We start from the raw sequence: 18,789 nt of genomic DNA, 5'->3' as shown, positions 1-18,789 counted from the left end.
CTGTGGAGGACGAGGAGGACCGGGTGTAACACGAGACCGGGACAAGTTTTTTTCCTCTCCGGTGTCCGAGGCTCGGAGGTGGTCGTGGTGGGTGTGTGGGGGGGTCACCGCTCGTTCAACCTCAAACCTTGTTTGACATATAAACCCAGGATTTCCAGGATTCAATTACAGGATTGATTTTTTTTTTCTGTTCTTCTGGACAAATCCTCCAAACAACACCCGGATTTTCATCTGAACAGGGGAGTAAAGCCGTTAAGTCCAGAACCCACTCAGATGTATTAATTCACGATCATTCCTGATGGAAACGAGGTGTCGCCCGGAACTACACCCGTGAGGGACTCGTGCCCGAGAGGGTTTTTTTTTTGGGGGGTGGGGGGGTGGTGGATCTGAACGACACGGATTTAAAACACATCCAAGGAGTCTTGTGGACTACGACCATGTGTGGCCCCGGGACGCGCGTGAGATGGAGCCGGAGTCTCGTGCTGCTGCTCGGCTGCTGCTGCCACATGTTGCTCGGTCAAGGTAAGACCTGATGCTCTCTGGATGCTGTTGGAGGAGTTGATGTCCAAGGATGCATAATTATGATGCTGGATTAAGTGTTGGGGGGAAGGTGGTGTGTGTGTGTGTGTGTGTGTGTAATAATGGGGGGGTCATAATAATCCCTGTGTGTGACCTGCGACTCTCGTCTGTACAAACAAGTCTATGAACGAGTGAATCCCTGCTGCACACTCTGGCAGGTGCTTGTCTCGGGTGTGTGTGCGGGGGAGAGGAGGAGGTGTGTGTGTGTGTGTGTGTGTGTGTGGGGGGGGGGGGGTCTCAACTATGAGGAGTAATTGTTACACACAGCAACAGAAAATGAGTCAGACATGATGAGATATCGATTCCACGCGCAACAGCGATCGCCGGAAACGACGTGATGCCAAATCAGAGGCATTTACACACAGTTTCACCTCTGATGGTGTGTGTGTGTGTGTGTGTGTATCTTTGTGTCGATCCCTCTCTCAGTATGTGTGTGTGTGTGAGAGAGGGATAGAAAAGGAGCGAGCCTATGTGTGTGTGTGTGTGTGTGTGTGTGTGTGTGTGTGTGTCTCAAAACAAAACCACGAAGAACAGGGTCAGACTGGTGTCAACACACAAGTCCTCTGTGGGTCACAGATGGCGTGCTGGGCCAAGTTAGACTTTGGGGTGTGTAGAGGGGTGGGGGGTGGGGGTGGAATGTGTGTGTCAAAGGTGGGTGTGAGAGAGTGAAAGGAAGACGAGGCTGTAGTTCAATCCATAGTGACAAGATGACCCCCCCCCCTCCTCCGAGGCCATAATCTCACAAAGTCACAAAATTGTGTAGACTTTCATCAACAGCTTCAGTGTGTAGCGATCACTCGATCGTCTCACAACTTGTTGGAGTCCGTCTGGATTTAGTCCTCTAGAGGTAACTCGCTCTAAATTTTGACCAGGTTTAACATACCCCCCACCCCACACACACACACCAACACAGCAGCAAAATGTGTCATATGGAGGGTAAATTGTTGCCCTGAATAAAAGACTCAAGGTCAGTCATTTCACAAATCATAGTTTTCCACTTAATTAATCTGTTATATATAATAATATTTTTATAACTTGCAATATCATCGATAGCATTGAGCTCAACTGGACAGCAGGTGGCAGTAGTGCTGTAAAATAATGCAAACGCAACAAGAACACGAGCTGTTGCTCTTTCTGCACCACAGAGAGTGATGAACCCTTCAAAGGATTCCTGGATCCATGTGGTGATTCAAAACTCCACCAAAAATCGAATCTTCCTCTTTGTCACAGGATTTCTTGAAACATGTTGATCTGTTTTTTGACTTATTCAGCGAACAGATTTCGCAGCCTCTTGGATTGAGTTGGTGATGTGACGCTGACTCGTGATCCCCAGGTGAAGTGTGTGTGTGTGTGTGTGTGTGTGATTGATTCAGAGCACTTCATCATCGGCAGCTCTCCTACTGACCCGCTTGCATTAGAACGTTTTACTTTGGGCTGAAAAGGATGAAATTCACGAGTCAAGGTTGATCCTGCTGATCCCTCGTCACTCCCCCTCTCTCCCCCCTTCCTCCCCCCCCGTCGATCGATGTCCACACCCTCATAACGGCGAGGTTTATACGAGCCAACTCTGGTCTCCGGAGCACATTTAAATAAGCTCATCGATCTTTCATTTTAGGGTTTAAGTGATGGCAGCGTTTCTACTGTCCCCCCCTCCCTCCTCCCTCCTTCCTCCCCCTCCTCCCTCCTTCCTCCCCCTCCTCGTCTCACCTCTCTACCTTCCTCTTTTCTTATTCATCGCTCACCTCGCTGCCTGACTCGGTGTCAGCGGCTCGGTTTCCAAGCGGACGGCGGATAGAGAGTAATATTTATAAGCTGGGCTCCCCGAAGGCCCAGAATCTCATTCTGCTGAAGAATCTACCAAATCCAGCGACTTGACTCGTCATTTAAAAAGTCTCACTGAAGAGTGAGCGGGGGAGACGGTCCGGCAGGATCTTCAACTCTCGCTGGACCTCGGACACAAACACCATCACAGGGTTCATTGTTGTCGTGAATCACATCAACTCGAACAGTTCTTTTTTTACAAAAACATGAAGTTTTATAACACCTGTAGTACTCGCATGTGCTGTTACAAAGACTCTTTTGAGCCAAGGTCTCAAGTCAGGAAACTTCCCTCACAATTTGATTCATTTGCTCTTTTTTAAGCAACACACACATAATTATGTCATGTTGTGTGTTAGTAACACAATTATAATGATCACATGTAGTGTGTAAGTAACACTCACATAATGATCACTTTTAGTGTGTAAATTACACAATTGTTATAATCACATGTGATGTGTAAGTAACACAAATGTAATTATCACATGTGATGTGTAAGTAACACAAATGTAATTATCACATGTGATGTGTGAGTAACACAAATGTAATTATCACATGTGATGTGTAAGTAACACACTTGTAATTATCACATGTGATGTGTGAGTAACACACTTGTAATTATCACATGTGATGTGTAAGTAACACAATTGTAATTATCACATGTGATGTGTAAGTAACACAATTGTAATTATCACATGTGATGTGTAAGTAACACAATTGTAGTTCTCACATGTGATGTGTAAGTAACACACTTGTAATTATCACATGTGATGAGTAAGTAACACACTTGTAATTATCACATGTGATGTGTAAGTAACACAATTGTAATTATCACATGTGATGAGTAAGTAACACAATTGTAATTATCACATGTGATGAGTAAGTAACACAATTGTAGTTCTCACATGTGATGTGTAAGTAACACACTTGTAATTATCACATGTGATGTGTAAGTAACACACTTGTAATTATCACATGTGATGAGTAAGTAACACAATTGTAATTATCACATGTGATGAGTAAGTAACACAATTGTAGTTCTCACATGTGATGTGTAAGTAACACACTTGTAATTATCACATGTGATGAGTAAGTAACACAATTGTAATTATCACATGTGACGAGTAAGTAACACAATTGTAGTTCTCACATGTGATGTGTAAGTAACACACTTGTAATTATCACATGTGATGAGTAAGTAACACACTTGTAATTATCACATGTGATGTGTAAGTAACACAATTGTAATTATCACATGTGATGAGTAAGTAACACAATTGTAATTATCACATGTGATGTGTAAGTAACACAATTGTAATTATCACATGTGATGTGTAAGTAACACACTTGTAATTATCACATGTGATGAGTAAGTAACACAATTGTAATTATCACATGTGATGAGTAAGTAACACACTTGTAATTATCACATGTTATGAGTAAGTAACACACTTGTAATTATCACATGTGATGTGTAAGTAACACAATTGTAATTATCACATGTGATGAGTAAGTAACACAATTGTAGTTCTCACATGATGTGTGTTGGTAGAGAAAACTCAAGAGTGTATGCTGTCACACACACACACACACACACACACACACACACTGAGAAACTAAGGGTGGTTGGATGGAACTTTTCTCTTCCTGTGTTTTTTCTCCTTCACATTCCTCGCCGCAGGTAAACTGTTGAGATCAGAACTTCAATCCATGTGAAGCGTCGACAAACACCAGCGACTGGAGCTCGGCTTCGCTTCCCAACTGAACTTTTGTGACCCAGTTGGAAGCGGCATCAGCCTAATTAGCTCTGATAGCTGCCGTGTCATTGGCTGAGCCCCCGCACAGCTGGATGCTGATTGGACCGACGGCAAGTGAAGCACAGTTAGAACGATGGAGTGAGAGCGCGATCCTGGAGCCCAAATCAAACCGACTTGACAGGCAGCTCACACACAACGTCCACCTGTCAGTCGTTGTCGTCTCCTGGATGTTTGAGTTGTGTAACCAGAGTGAGACCAGGAGACGAAAGGTCTCCGGTTAAACTCCGCGAGTCAGGCCTGATAGAAACAGATGGTTTCTTAACTGGTTAAACACTTGTGAGGAGTGTATGTGTGTGTGTGTGTGTGTGTGTTTGTGTCTCAATGTGATAGATGTCAGGTTAGTCAGGATCCAGAGGAAGTGTGGTCTCTGGACGCCCCTATTTCCTGTCTGTCAGGAGAAACGAATCACTGCACTTGCACTGGTCCCTGACACTTGGTGTGTGTGTGACTGTGTGTGTGTGCGTGTGTGTGTTTTTGTGTGACTGTGTGTGTGTGTCAGATTGATGCAGGCATTCCATCAGTCGTGTGCGTTTACGTCTAACAGCCGAAGAAGTGGCAGCAATAGAAAAGTTCCCTAATGGAAAATAATTGTGTTTGTGAGTGTGTGTGTCTCTGTGTGTGTCTCTCTCCGAGTGTGTCTGTGGAACCATCTGAGTGTTTTGAAAATCTTGAATCCTTCTCCCTCCATCATCCTGCTCCTTCTCCCAATGTTTCGAGCGGCAGATTCTCTCCACCTCCTCCCGGGTCCGCCCTGAGGACTCCTCAGATCATCTCACCCTGAAAACCTTCAGTGAAGCTTCCTTGACTCTGAATTTAAATCCCAGAAGTTCTGACCTTTAAACTCTTGAATTCTGACTTTAAATCCCAGAAACTTTGACTTTAGAACGATTGGATTTAAAATTTTCCGTCATTTGAAATTAAAATGTCATCATTTGATATCTTTAATCCCGAAACCTAAACTCTGCATCTTAAACTGAATTAGTTACTATGACTGTTGGACCTGTGAAGCCTGATTCTGTACTGTGGTGAGTCGTGACTCATGGGTTGATGGATCTGAGCTGCTGAAATAAACACCATGAGTCAGAACAGGAATCGAGCCGCAGCCGAACACACTGTTCCATTAATTCCAGCGCTCGCTCCTTCGTGGACGCGCGATCGCTGCAGGGAGATTCTCGAGGAAGGCCAACGGTTTCCACACTTGTGACGCGAGGGAGATCGTCGTTCCACTGAGCATTAATAAAACATCCCTCGGATTGTTTACGGCACGAGAGTCAAGATGTCGTGACGAGTGTTTTGAAAATGACCAAAGATTTCACGTCCAGCCGAGCGTCGTCTCAAGACGGATCTGTGAACTTCATGATGTTTTATGATTTGAAAAAAAAAAGGCTTACTTTGGTGTGTTGTAGCCTTGACTAGCATGATTGACCTGTGGTGTAATGGTCGCATAGTGATGATGTCATCAACTTGCTAAAGATTGACAATTTATTCACTTGTGAGTGCGCTTGTGTGTGTAAATTTATGTGCGCTTTATTTGTGCGGCTCCTCCAGGTGGGTCCTCAGTGTGTGTTGCCTTTTATGTACTTAACCCTTTATTGATCACTGTTGAATGGTCGCATGATGATGATGTCATCGACTTGTTGAAGATAAACAATTGATTCACTTGTAAGTAAGTAAGTAATTTTTATTTGTATAGCACTTTTCCAGACCAGGGTCACAAAGCCCTTAAACAATCAAAACAATATTCAATAAAGTATATACTTTAAAGGTCAAGATAAAACTGATAACACAACAGGAGTTTGTGAGTGCAGTTGTGCGTGTATATTTATGTGTGCTTTATTTGTGTGGCTCCTCCAGGTGTGCTCTTTGACGTACTTAACCCTTTACTGATCCCTTTTGTAATTGTCGCATGATGATGATGTCATCGACTTGTTAAAGATTAACAATTTATTCACTTGTGAGTATGCTTGTTTGTGTGTGTATATTTATGTGCGCTTTATTTGTGCGCCTCCTCCAGGTGTGCTCTTTGATGAACCTAACCCTTTATTGATCCCCTTGGAATGGTCGCATGATGATGATGTCATCGACTTGTTGAAGATACATTTAATTTATTCCCTTGTGAGTGCGGTTGTGTGTGTATATTTATGTGCGCTTTATCTGTGCGGCTCCTCCAGGTGTGCTCTCAGTGGGATGCCTTTGATGTCCACAGGTGTGTCTGGGTGTGGGGGGGTCTCACCCTGCGTGCGGTGTGTGTTGATGTGTGAGAGGGGCTTATCTGTTTGATCTGATGCAGCGATGAGCAGGAAGTGTGTGTGTGTGTGTGTGTGAGTCCGACCACAGGACTGCAGTCTTTGATCCAGCGGGCGGTTGGTCAGAGTGTGCGACCCCGGTCAGCTCGGTGGGCTATCAAGAATCTTGTGTTTTCTTTTGTGCATCATGTGCATGTCTTTTGTCGATTTATTCTTCCAGTTTGTGTGTAGCACAACATTGTCGGCTTGTGTTGTTGGACATGCTAATGTGGGGGTGCAGCCTGGTGGTCACATGGTGCAGCTGGAGCCGGACTTGTTGTCAATTTGGACACACAACTGTCCCTGCAGTGTGAGTCTGAGACTGGACTTTTGTAAGTTGACGTTTGTAGTTGTATCTTTCCGGTTCCAAACTGACACAGATGCATGTGGACCCTGGTCTGGTCTCCTGGATCTTCACGTCTGAAACTGTGGTCTGCAGTACAGGAGCACCTCAGGGGACAGTACTGGCCCCTCTCCTCTTCACCATATACACTTCAGACTTCTGAGCTGAGTCTTGTCCAGAAGCTGACGACACTGCCATTGTTGGATGCATCACGGACAACAGCGAGGAGAGTATGATATGTGACTTTGTGGACTGGAGTGAGAGGAACCACTTGCAGCTGAACACCTCAAAGACCAAGGAGCTGGTCTTGGACTTTGGCAGGTCCAGGATAAAGCCACGTCCAGTGTCTATCAGAGGCGACGAGGTGGAGAAAGTTGAAAACTATAAGTACCTCGATGTGTGGCTGGACAGTAAACTGGTCCTGCAACACAGACCATGTGTATAAGAAAGTTCAGAGTAGACTGTACTTTCTGAGGAGGCTCCGATCATATAACATCTGCAGGAAACTTCTCTGCATGTTCTACCAGTCTGTGGTGGCCAGTGTTTTACGCTGCGTTGGGGTGGGAATGTGTCCAAGAGGGGCGTCAACAGGTTGATCAGGAGGGCTGGCTCTGTGGTTGGCATGAAGCTGGACTCACTGGTGACAGTTGCAGAGAGGAGATCACTGAACAAACTACTGTCCATCCTGGATGATGACATCATCCTCTGAACACTGTCATCAGTGAGCAGAGAAGCAGATGGAGTACGAATGCTCTTCCCATGATGCAACACTAATAGACTCAGGGACTCATTCATTCCTCTTGATATTAGATTGTATAATTCTGAATTTGGGGGCAGGAGTGAAGCGAAAGTATCATGACATTCTATTCTATGTTAATCTTTATATCTCTTTTGTGTTTGTTATCTATCTGTCTGTCCGTCCGTCCGTCCGTCCTTCCGTCTTAACGCTATTTTTAACGCTAACATTGCTCTTTAACAGATGAGACGAGGTCTCAAGATTTAGTTTTCACATCTTTCTCGGGCACTCTGGTTTCCTCCCGCTGACCCAACATTCAACCAGAGCTGAGACCCTGGTGTGCTGGGACAATGACATATTCTATTCTGAAATAAGAAATATGTATTTATATACAGTATCATCTATACCAGGGGTAGGGAACCTGGTCCAGAAAGAGCCGCAGTGGGTGCAGGTTTTTGTTCCAACCGATCAAGCATGTACAGTTTAACCAATGAGGTTTCAGCTGAACAAGCAACACCAGACTGACAATCAACTGATTACACTCCTAAGACACCTGATTGGATAAAATGTGTCCTCTTGAATGGTTGGAACGAAAACCTGCACCCACTGCAGCTCTTTCTGGACCAGGTTCCCTATCCCTGATCTATACTATATTATTTGTTTCTGCTGCTGTAGTTTTTATTCGGCATGTTAATCTCATGATTTTTTATATTTATATATAAATACAGTATTGTAACCAAGTGTATTCGTGTGGGAAACAACGAGGCTGGTACTTAGTTTGTAGCCGTGCAGCGTGCACGTCCTTTTTACTTTCGTCATGTAGAACACACCCCCAACAACAATGAACTCGATCTACTTCCTTTTCAACCTCTTCAAAATAAAACAGCAGAAGTAAATATTAACACAATGGCGAGTGCCTAGAAGTCCGTTACAGTGGCTTATGCGGCATTCAGAATTACAAACACGGACATTTGGATTCACATGGGATTAGTATTATCACCTGACGTCTGTGTTTGGTGAATAACAGAAGGTCATTTGCGGCGGAATTATTACATTACAAATCACAGACATCGTGCATTCATTAAAACGCAGACATTCTCCGCAATTATTACGAATTACCAGAAGTCCCCAGGTGATACTTATCCCGTGCAAATAGGGCTTTTGATGAGTTTTTATTTTTTCTTCATTTTAACCTCGAGTTGTTGTATATAATTTTCTCATTAAAAATGTATTAATTTAATAGATTTAATTAAGTTACTATCACAATAACTAATATATAATAATACGTTAAAAAAAACAAGCAAGTTTTTCTTTCAAAATGTATGGAGAATAAAACGTGACCTGGGTTTGAGCTCGAGATGGTTTTGGTGTCAGATCAGGGGGGTGGTCATAATGTTGTGGCTGGTGCGGTTTACCTGTCGTAAGCGGAACTCCGATCCTCCACCAGCGCCATCTGTGGCGAGCGGGGGGTTTTGTTCGCGTGTGAGCGGATGAGAAGCACCGAGGATTGAGGCGACACTCGCCAGCGCTAATGCGGCGCCACAAGCCTCTTACGAGGCCCAGGAACGAGAACCGGACTGCAGTTAATCTAAAGTAGCTTTTGCAACCGCAGCTCCGGCCAAATGAACGAGCGTAAGTCCACGCTTTTTCGCTGAAGCGTCGAGATTTAAAGTCCACGGTGGTGTCGAGAAGAGATGAGTGAAAACATTAGGAGACCACATGAACGGAGAGATGTTATGAAGGGGTGAAAGGAGAGAGTGAAGGGATGATGATCAACAGTCAGCAGATGAAGAAGGAGAAGCGAGCGTCGGAGGAGGAGATGGATGGATGAGTGTGATGTCACAGGAAGCGGCAGACGGAGAAAGTTGATCCGGAAATCCGAGAGAAGTTTCATGGATGATGGATTCTCTTCATCTCACCACTTTTTCTCTTGCGACTTGCATTCGCTTTTGTTTGTCTTCCCTTTCATCTTCTTTATCCTCCTTGTTTCACATCTGCTTCTCATCCTTCATCATCTTTTTCCCTGATCAGGCTGTTTCTTCTGCGTATGATTCTTGGCAATTGTTTTCTCTCTCCTTTTTTCTTTCCTGCTCTTCTTGTTCGTGTCTCTGCTTTTTTATTCTAGAACTTTCTCTAATCGTCTTGTTTTTCTTTTTCCAATCATTTTTTCCACTTTCAATCTTTAAGCCTCTATATGTCATCCCTCTCTTTTTTTATCCTACACTTTCATTTCTTATTGCTCGTTTGTTTTTTTCTTCACGTTCTTCCCTTTGTTTTTCTCTGTGGCTCGTCATCTTATTTGTATGTCTCTTGTTTCCTGTGACTCCACTCTGACTCAGGAACATCCCCTAAAATGCTGAATCTTCAACCTCGTCTGTACAAATGATCTCATTAATGGACGCTCCACACTCTGGCGCGAGAACACGTCCGAAGATCGTGTTTCAAGCCTTGATTTTATTCCGCGTCACGAGAGATTTACGCGCTCGGGCGGACGTGAGGTTAATGAAGGGGGCTCGCAGTGTCCCCGGCTTTATGGGCCCACAAAGATTAGCCTCTTTTTACACGCCTTTGAGAGACTTCTGCGAGTTTGGTTGGTTTACGAGCGCGACGGTGATTGATGATCCGGATTGTCTGTCGAGAGACGAGAGGAAAACTTAAGTGTAAAACGAAAAGAAAAAAAGATTAAAGAAAATTAAAATACAAAATAGAAAGTAAACTAAGAAATTAGAGTTGCCTCATTTTTTTCCGTATGAAAAATGTCACCAGTTAAAAAGAAAAAAAGTTCAATGACAGAACTAAACCAAAGAAAATTCAAACTGAAACAATAAAGATACTTCTTATGAAAACACTGATTGAAACTAGTTAGTAGTTAAATTTGAATTTAATGTGATCTTTTTTTTTTATAAATTATATATTTACTCCTTTATATTGTTGTTTGTTTACTTTGTATTTATTCAATGTCAACAATGTTGTTCTTTGACAATAAAGACATGATCAACCATAATCTAAATAAATCAAATATTTAAAAAACACCTGAAGATAATAAAAACTATAATACTCTAAATACGTTAACAATAAGTTAAGGTAAGGTAAGGTAAGGTAGAACTTTATTGATCCCTCAGGAGGTCTCCTTCGGGAAATTGTTTTTTTTTACAATAGCCACAGCAAATACAGCAATTTTTCACAAAAAATAAATCAAACTAAAATAGAACAAGAACAAAGAGAAATAAAGAGAAAGAACAAGATGATACAATCTAAGTCTAAAGATAAAAAACATAGATCAAAGAAAAATAACAAAGACAAAGGATGCAATGACTAACATAAAACAGAACTACATGATACTTTTTCTCCACTCCTGCACCCGAACTCAGAATTGTACAATTTAATAGCCCGAGGAATGAATGAGTCCCTGAGTCTATTTGTTTTGCACATGGGAAGGAGCATTCGTGCTCCATCTGCTTCTCTGCTCACTGATGACAGTTACTATTTTTACTTACCATTTACTAGTTATTACTCTAATAAGTTAAGTTCTAACAAAAAACAAGAAGAAGAAAAAAAAGAAAAAAAGAAGAGGCTTCCACGATAAGAACGAGCAAAGAAAAGTGAAGAAGATGATCTCAAGAAGAAGCGAAAATGATTCTGAAAAACAAAAGTTAAAAGAACCCCGAGCTGACCGAGCAAAGCTGACCCGAGTGTAACGAGAGCGCCACAAAAAGACGACGCAGAAGTTAATGCGCGAAGAAGTCGAGCGTGAAAACCTTCCGAGCAGAAGCGAGTGTCGTCAAACGACCCGGCGTTTTTATTCTTCTATCCGAGGCCGCGCCAACATGCGACCTCTTTAACTCCACGTCCGCGCCGGGCGAGCTCCATTGTCGTTATTTGTGTTGCCGCAGCACACACTGCGCGGAACCGCCTCGCTGCTATTGTTGTCGGGAATCGCTCGGCGTACGTCGGCTGGAAAGGCGGACGCACGGGATTCGCTCCAATAATCCGCCGCCGCAAATGTCAGGCGCGGCTGGCGGCGGCGAACATTATGTCGATGGCTGCGCCGACGACTCTAAACACTGGCGGCTTTTGTGCGCGCGAGGATTAACTGTATCTCTTCAGCGTCCACCTGATAAGTGCTTCCACAGTCATGTCGTCGAACTCACCGGCTTATTATCATATCAGCGTGTGTGTGTGTGTGTGTGTGTGTGGCAGGTAATTGCCGGGTGTTTGTGTTTGCAAAAAATCCATCTCCCTGTCGACGGCGAGTCGCAGGAGAAAACATTTGTGCGCCACCTTCCACTTCGCTCTCGCTCTCATTTCCATTTGGCTCTGGCTGGTTCTCTCCGAACGGAATTATCCTCGTCATGAACGTGTGATGAAGTGACGGCGCCAACACAGACACACACACACAGACACACACACACACAGAGACACACACACACACACACACACACACACTGGTGTTTAGGCCACAAGACGGTGTCGCGGCCTGACGAGAACAAAATGAATGTGTGTGCAGGAGACACACACAAAGACTGTGTAGAACTGTTTTTTTTTGTTGGCCTCTTCTATTTCAGCTCGACTTTATCCTGACGCACAAAGTAACACACTCTCTAGCTTCAGTGTTCAGTCACGGTGTTAAGTAGAGACAAACATTGTGTTGGATGTTGTGTTGGACACTGTTGTGATCGTTGAGACAAACATTGTGTTGAAGGTTGTGTTGGACACTGTTGTGATCGTTGAGACAAACATTGTGTTGAAGGTTGTGTTGGACACTGTTGTGATCAGTGAGACAAACATTGTGTTGATGGTTGTGTTGGACACTGTTGTGATCAGTGAGACAAACATTGTGTTGAAGGTTGTGTTAGACACTGTTGTGATCAGTGAGACAAGCATTGTGTTGAATGTTGTGTTGGTCACTGTTGAGACAAACATTGTGTTGAAGGTTGTGTTGGACACTGTTGTGAACGTTGAGACAAACATTGTGTTGAAGGTTGTGTTGGACACTGTTGTCAACGTTGAGACAAGCAATGTGTTGAATGTTGTGTTGGTCACTGTTGAGACAAACATTGTGTTGAAGGTTGTGTTGGACACTGTTGTGAACGTTGAGACAAACATTTTGTTGAAGGTTGTGTTGGACACTGTTGTCAACACTGAGACAAACATTGTGTTGAACGTTGTGTTGGACACTGTTGTGAACGTTGAGACAAACATTGTGTTGAACGTTGTGTTGGACACTGTTGTCAACGTTGAGACAAACATTGTGTTGATTGTTGTGTTGGACACTGTTGTGATCATTGAGACAAACATTGTGTTAAAGGTTGTGTTGGACACTGTTATCATTGTGACAAACATTGTGTTGATGGTTGTGTTGGACACTGTTGTGAACGTCGAGACAAACATTGTGTTGATCGTTGTGTTGGACACTGTTGTGAACATTGAGACAAACTTTGTGTTGAACGTTGTGTTGGACACTGTTGTGATCGTTGAGACAAACATTGTGTTGATGGTTGTGTTGGACACTGTTGGGAACGTTGAGAAAAACATTGTGTCGAAGGTTGTGTTGGACACTGTGATCATTGAGACAAACATTGTGTTTCATGTTGTGCTAGACACTGTTGTGAACGTCGAGACAAACATTGTGTTGAACGTTGTGTTGGACACTGTTGTGAACATTGAGACAAACTTTGTGTTGAACGTTGTGTTGGACACTGTTGTGATCGTTGAGACAAACATTGTGTTGATGGTTGTGTTGGACACTGTTGGGAACGTTGAGACAAACATTGTGTCGAAGGTTGTGTTGGACACTGTTGTAAACATTGAGACAAACTTTGTGTTGAACGTTGTGTTGGACACTGTTGTGATCGTTGAGACAAACATTGTGTTGAAGGTTGTGTTGGTCACTGTTGTGAACATTGAGACAAACATTGTGTTGAAGGTTGTGTTGGACACTGTTGTTAACGTTGAGACAATCATTGTGTTGAACGTTGTGTTGGACACTGTCATGGTGTTGGACATGTTGTGGTGACGGTCGTACTGAACATCAAGTGTGTAGTTTTCACAAACATTATTTATGAGGTCCAGAAGTCACTCTGTCCACTTTCACTTTCCAGATTTCAGGCAGTTTTAAATTCCTCTTTCATTTTTTCTTTCGTTTTCCTTCCATTACTTTTCCTCTCCGACTTTCCATTCTCTCACCCCCTTCCTTCACCCTGCGGTGTCGCATAACAGTCCGTCTGCAGAAAACTTTCCTTTTTCGTCTCTTCTGCTCGTCTCTGCTGTGCCCCTCTCCTCCCCCTCTCCTCCCTCTCCTCCCCTTCCTCCCCCCTTTAATCTCCCCTCTTGTTGTCCCTCGTTCCTCTGGCTCCATGTGAGGAGAGGCGAGGGTCACTCCTTCCTGGGGGGGCAGCTGTCTGTGTGCATGACAGTTTTGTGTCAGTGTGTGTGTGTGAGATCATATGTGTGGTAATAGGAAAGTGTGATACTATTTGTGTGTCTGTGTGTGTGTTTTGCAGAACTTGTAGCTCGTAGCATCAGGTTGAAGCAACTGGCAAGACTTGTCAGGGTGTCTTGTAACGTTAAAAGGATAAAAGGTGTGTGTGTGTGTTTGTGTTTATGTGTGTTTCTGAGCTCTTGTCCGTTTTGTTGTTCATTTGTTTAATCAGACTTTATCGACACGTTTCCATTATTAAGTTATTAAGATAACCTGAGGTTTCTTCAGACACCATCGAGGGTAGAGCTGCGAGATATAGTGAAAAAATATCGATATTGCGATATTGGCTCGTGCGATACGCATATCGAAAACATGTGCGATAATTTATGATTTTTCATTTTATAAATCAAGTATTTCTTAAATGCGCACTTCGACCAATCAGTGTCACGTTCTGTTAAGTTGTCAATTTGTACTTCTATGTCTCGTTGTCGTTTATGTCTCCGTCTGTCTGTGAGCTGTGCGGCGCAGCTTGCTAGCCCCGGTTGCTAGCCCCGGTTGCTATGGCGACTGACTCAGTATATACACGGAAGTAATACTAACTTATGATCTACTCAAACGCGAGTGATCCAGTCACTCGTCTGTGTCAACCCCCTTTGTTAAAGCAACATTTTGTAAGTACTTTTCATCTCGTCTCAGTTGTTTTCTTATAAGATCGCGGAACCTCCAAACAAGTGTTCGCCGTACGCTAATGAGCTAAATTGTTAGCATCAGGTCATATTTAAACTGGGATGATATCTTTTTGATACACACACACACACACACACACACATTGGAAGACCTACATGCACACACAGAGGGAAACAAAAATGTAAAAAACTTCCAACAACTGCAGATACACACACTTGAATAACACTCCCACGGACGCACTAAGAGCAAGTGTTGCTGAAACGACTTTAATTTTAACCTGCCGACTCAGCAGCATCGGTGCATAAAAGACACCAAAGATCGCCGCGTAACTGACGGCTCTACACAGCTGCTCCTGAACGCAGCATCTGTCACATGACACAGCTGAACGCTGGCGAAACCGCCGAGTCGGCAACATGCCTCTGTCATGAGATGGACTTGTGAAGGAGCGGGACATACACACTGCACACACTACACTCCCACACACACACAAACACAGACTGGGGTCTAGACTTGGACCAGTACTTGACTGGGATTAACGATGTGAAGGTTTGGATTTATTCAGGCAAACATCCGGCTCTTTGTTCTTATCTGAAACTTCCACTTGTTACGGCGGCGATGATAAGTTGGTTCAATTCAGTTTGGACCAGAACTTTTAATTAGCATCTCTCCGATAAAACAAAGGAAGGGGGGTCCGGAGCTAATCTCACACTTGGTTTCTCTGCCTCTGTTTCCTTACTTTCATTCTAAGACATCACTCACTGATCATGCTGGTGGGAGAAGTGGCCCCTGGCGTGCTGGGACAGCATTTTTCCATTTGTAATAATGTGGACACTAGTTTTAGTGTAACCCCGAAGATCTTTCACGCCCCCTTGTGAACGCTGGTGTGGTGACCACGCTTTTGATGCTCATGCTAGTTAGCAGTGGCTAACTATTAGCTAATGACATGATCGTTAATGTTACGCTTATTTATACGACAACATTAGTTCCTATTTTAAAAAGATGTATTTCTATCTTTATATCTAGATATTTTTCTTTATAAATATAAATATATATTTATGTGTGTGTGTGGGTGTGTGAGTGTACATTTCCAATTACAGTATATATAGCGTTGTAACCCATGACATTACTGTAACTCTTTATTCTCTCACTCTATTTTTAATTTCCGTGTTCACAGATCCTCCTCTGCAGTTATTATTCCCTGATTCCTCCACCAGTCTTTCATCCCCCTCTCCCTTGTGTTACTACAATCAACCCATTTATAAATGTACTAGTCACACACACATGCTAATAAAAAAACCCCATGTATTTTCATCAGCTTGAATACAAATGAAAACAATGTATACAATCATACATATACAATTAAAGACTCAGATTGAGTTTGTTTCTGGGTCGGCAGCGGCGTACACAGCTATTTTTACATTGAATTAAACAGAGAAGATTCATTTAGTTCATTACAGTTTTAAACAAACGTATAACTCGAAGACGTGTAAATACTCACTGCAAATACTTTAAAAACTCCTGCATAAACAAATCAAAAAGTTCCATGTCAACATTTATATTTATAAGTCAATAATAAATTACAAAAAACATTTGTGTTACTTGTGCTTTAATTGCATCTTCCTGTGATAGAAAATAATGAATTGTAATTTATCAGTTTGGATCATGTGATTATACGAGCGAATGAACTTTAGAGTAGCGCACACTTAGAAACACGCCCGCAGCACATCTCAATTCAAATTTACGAACCGATGTCAGGATGTAAACGTGTTAAAAAACACTTGAGTCCGGTTATTTCACGGATCTGAGCGCCACACGGAGGTTTGTATATGTATAATTTATAAATATTTTGTAATTAGTTTTTTGTAAGCATGAGTGGGTGTTGATGTCCATTTTTTTTAATGATAGTTGGACCACTTAATGTCCAGATAAAACCTACTCTCAGAAAACTGATTTTAACTTTGATTGATTAGCATTCTTTTATTGTTAGCATGTAGCTAAAATTTGTTTATTTGTGTTTAGAATTTTATTTGACAGTTTTCCTCTTTTTAAATAAATAATCTTTAGTTTTTTTTAGAAGTTTATTGTGTTCATTTTATTTCGTGACAGTTCATGTCCCGCTGGTCGGTTGCTAGCATTGCTAACTCTTAGCGTCTGGACCTGGTGTACCTCCTTCTCCTTGGCTTTTTGAAGGCGTTTTTCTCAGGCTGAAGACGACGAGCTAACATGTAGCATCTGGTCATTGTGGTTCGGCGTTCCCAGTCTTGTGCAAAGACAGATTCAGCGTCGTCTCCCGGAGTCTTGTAAATGCAAATCGGATGCTAATGGAAGACGAAAGAAACAAATAAAGAAACTTTCCACTGGATGAATAAAACATTCATCCTCTTGGCTGGAATTTATTTCTGAGGATTTTTTTTTTTCATTCCGCTCGAGCGAGTGAACCCTTCAAATTAAAGCGTGGCCCGGTCCGGCCCCGGCGTCCAGCTCTACGACGGCAGCAGCTTTAGAGGAGCGCGGTGCGATGGCGAGGGTTCATCAGCCGAAGCAAACATCTTCTTCTTTTATTGATGAAGCTGAAGAGCACGTCGGCAGAGTCCGGGGAGTTAAAAGCTCCGTGTAGGCCGGACCTCTTATACTGTAAATAGCTGGGATCGGTTCGCTATTCTGGGCCCTTCTAGTTCGCGGGCCACGCTCCGAGTCGGACTCCGCAAAATTGCGGGTTATTTGGGAGGTGAAGGCGTCGGAGAGAGCTCGCCACGTTCACACATCGTCCTGAAACAACGGCGTGAAAAACCTTTTCTCTTCCTCACCTCCTGAGACCCGCCTTGAGAGCCTCCCTTCCTCCCTCCTCCCTGTCCTCCCGTCTATTTCCTGCCGCTGATCCAGGTTCAGGTGTCTGATCCGCGCCGGCGCCGTCTCATTGTCTGGACCCTTCTGGTGTAAACACTGTTTTAGAGAAAAATGTTCCCTGGTTGACGTTAACACATTAAACATTATTTTAAGATAAAAAGCTTAAATACTTCAATTAAAACATGAAAACAAAATCTGTTTTGAATGTAGACTCTAGCGCGGTTTAACTTTTTTGTACTTTGTGTATGTCTTATTAGGATCTAGCTTTTTGTCGGTCGGGTTGTATGACCATTATTTGTGCTTAACTTTACGACATCATGTTAATTTTATATGATTTTTTACAAAGTTCATATTTTCCAGATCTATTTAACATAACCGTACAGCGCCCCCTCTTGGCCCAACAACTCCTTTGTCCCAGCATTGAACCTGCACACCGATAACTCACCGGTCTGTTGCATGAAGCTTAATCACAGCTACACACTTCCTGTCCCAGTAAGCCACGTTACGAAGTCTTAAGAGGATGCTTTCCTGTGGTGGCAGTGTCACATGACACGACGAAAAAGACGACCTTGGAGCTGACCCGGGAGCTCGGCCCGAAAACACTGGATCCTCTGATGGATCCTGGTTCTCTGGGCGACTCTAAATTTAGCTGCTAGTAGAAGCAGAGAAGCTTTTAGTGTGTGTGTGTGTGTGTTTGTGTGTTTGTGTGTTGTTGGTCTGCAAAGTTGCATCTCTAAGATTTTTCTTGGTTCTGTTCTGGTTCGGTTGCTTCAGCTCTGGTTGTAAAGAAGGTCTAAGACCTTTCAGAGACTCTGAGTAGAGCCGCCGAGTCTCTCGCTCTCCGTGACTCTGTCCCTTAATTAGTCTCTTCCTCTTTCTCCTCTCGCATCCACATCTTTTATTCTCTCATCCTTCCCTTACTTGTCTAAACACCTCTGCTCATCTCTCTCTTTTCTTTACTTCTCTTCTTCCCTCTCTTCTGTCTTCGGCGTCAGGCTAATTTATTTAGCAAACGATTTACATCTCCTCACTGAATACTGAACGTCTGCGCTCACGCTTTCATCTGTTTCACCTGTTGGTGCACACACACACACACACACACACACACACACGCATGCACACACATGCATGCACACACACATACATGCACACACATGCATTCACACACACATACATGCACACACATGCATACACACACACATACACATGCACAAAGCCACCAATTTAATCTCACTACTTACAACCTGCATTAGAAA

General features: G+C 43.1%; 1 protein-coding gene across 1 annotated transcript in view; it reads left to right on the top strand.

Moving 5' to 3' along the window:
- Positions 1-449: 449 nt before the first annotated feature.
- Positions 450-18,789, top strand: part of LOC148089067 (protein sidekick-1-like) — a 119,569-nt gene continuing 101,229 nt past the window's right edge. Inside the window, exon 1 of the mRNA XM_087802659.1 lies at positions 450-522. Coding sequence (XP_087658785.1) covers positions 507-522 — 16 coding nt within the window. The 5' untranslated portion in view covers positions 450-506. The remainder of the gene's footprint in view (positions 523-18,789) is intronic.

Source organism: Callionymus lyra, chromosome 1 (assembly GCF_982586985.1).
Source record: "Callionymus lyra chromosome 1, fCalLyr1.hap1.1, whole genome shotgun sequence".
In the NCBI taxonomy this organism is placed as follows: domain Eukaryota; kingdom Metazoa; phylum Chordata; class Actinopteri; order Syngnathiformes; family Callionymidae; genus Callionymus; species Callionymus lyra.
This window is presented reverse-complemented; position numbering and strand designations above follow the sequence as displayed.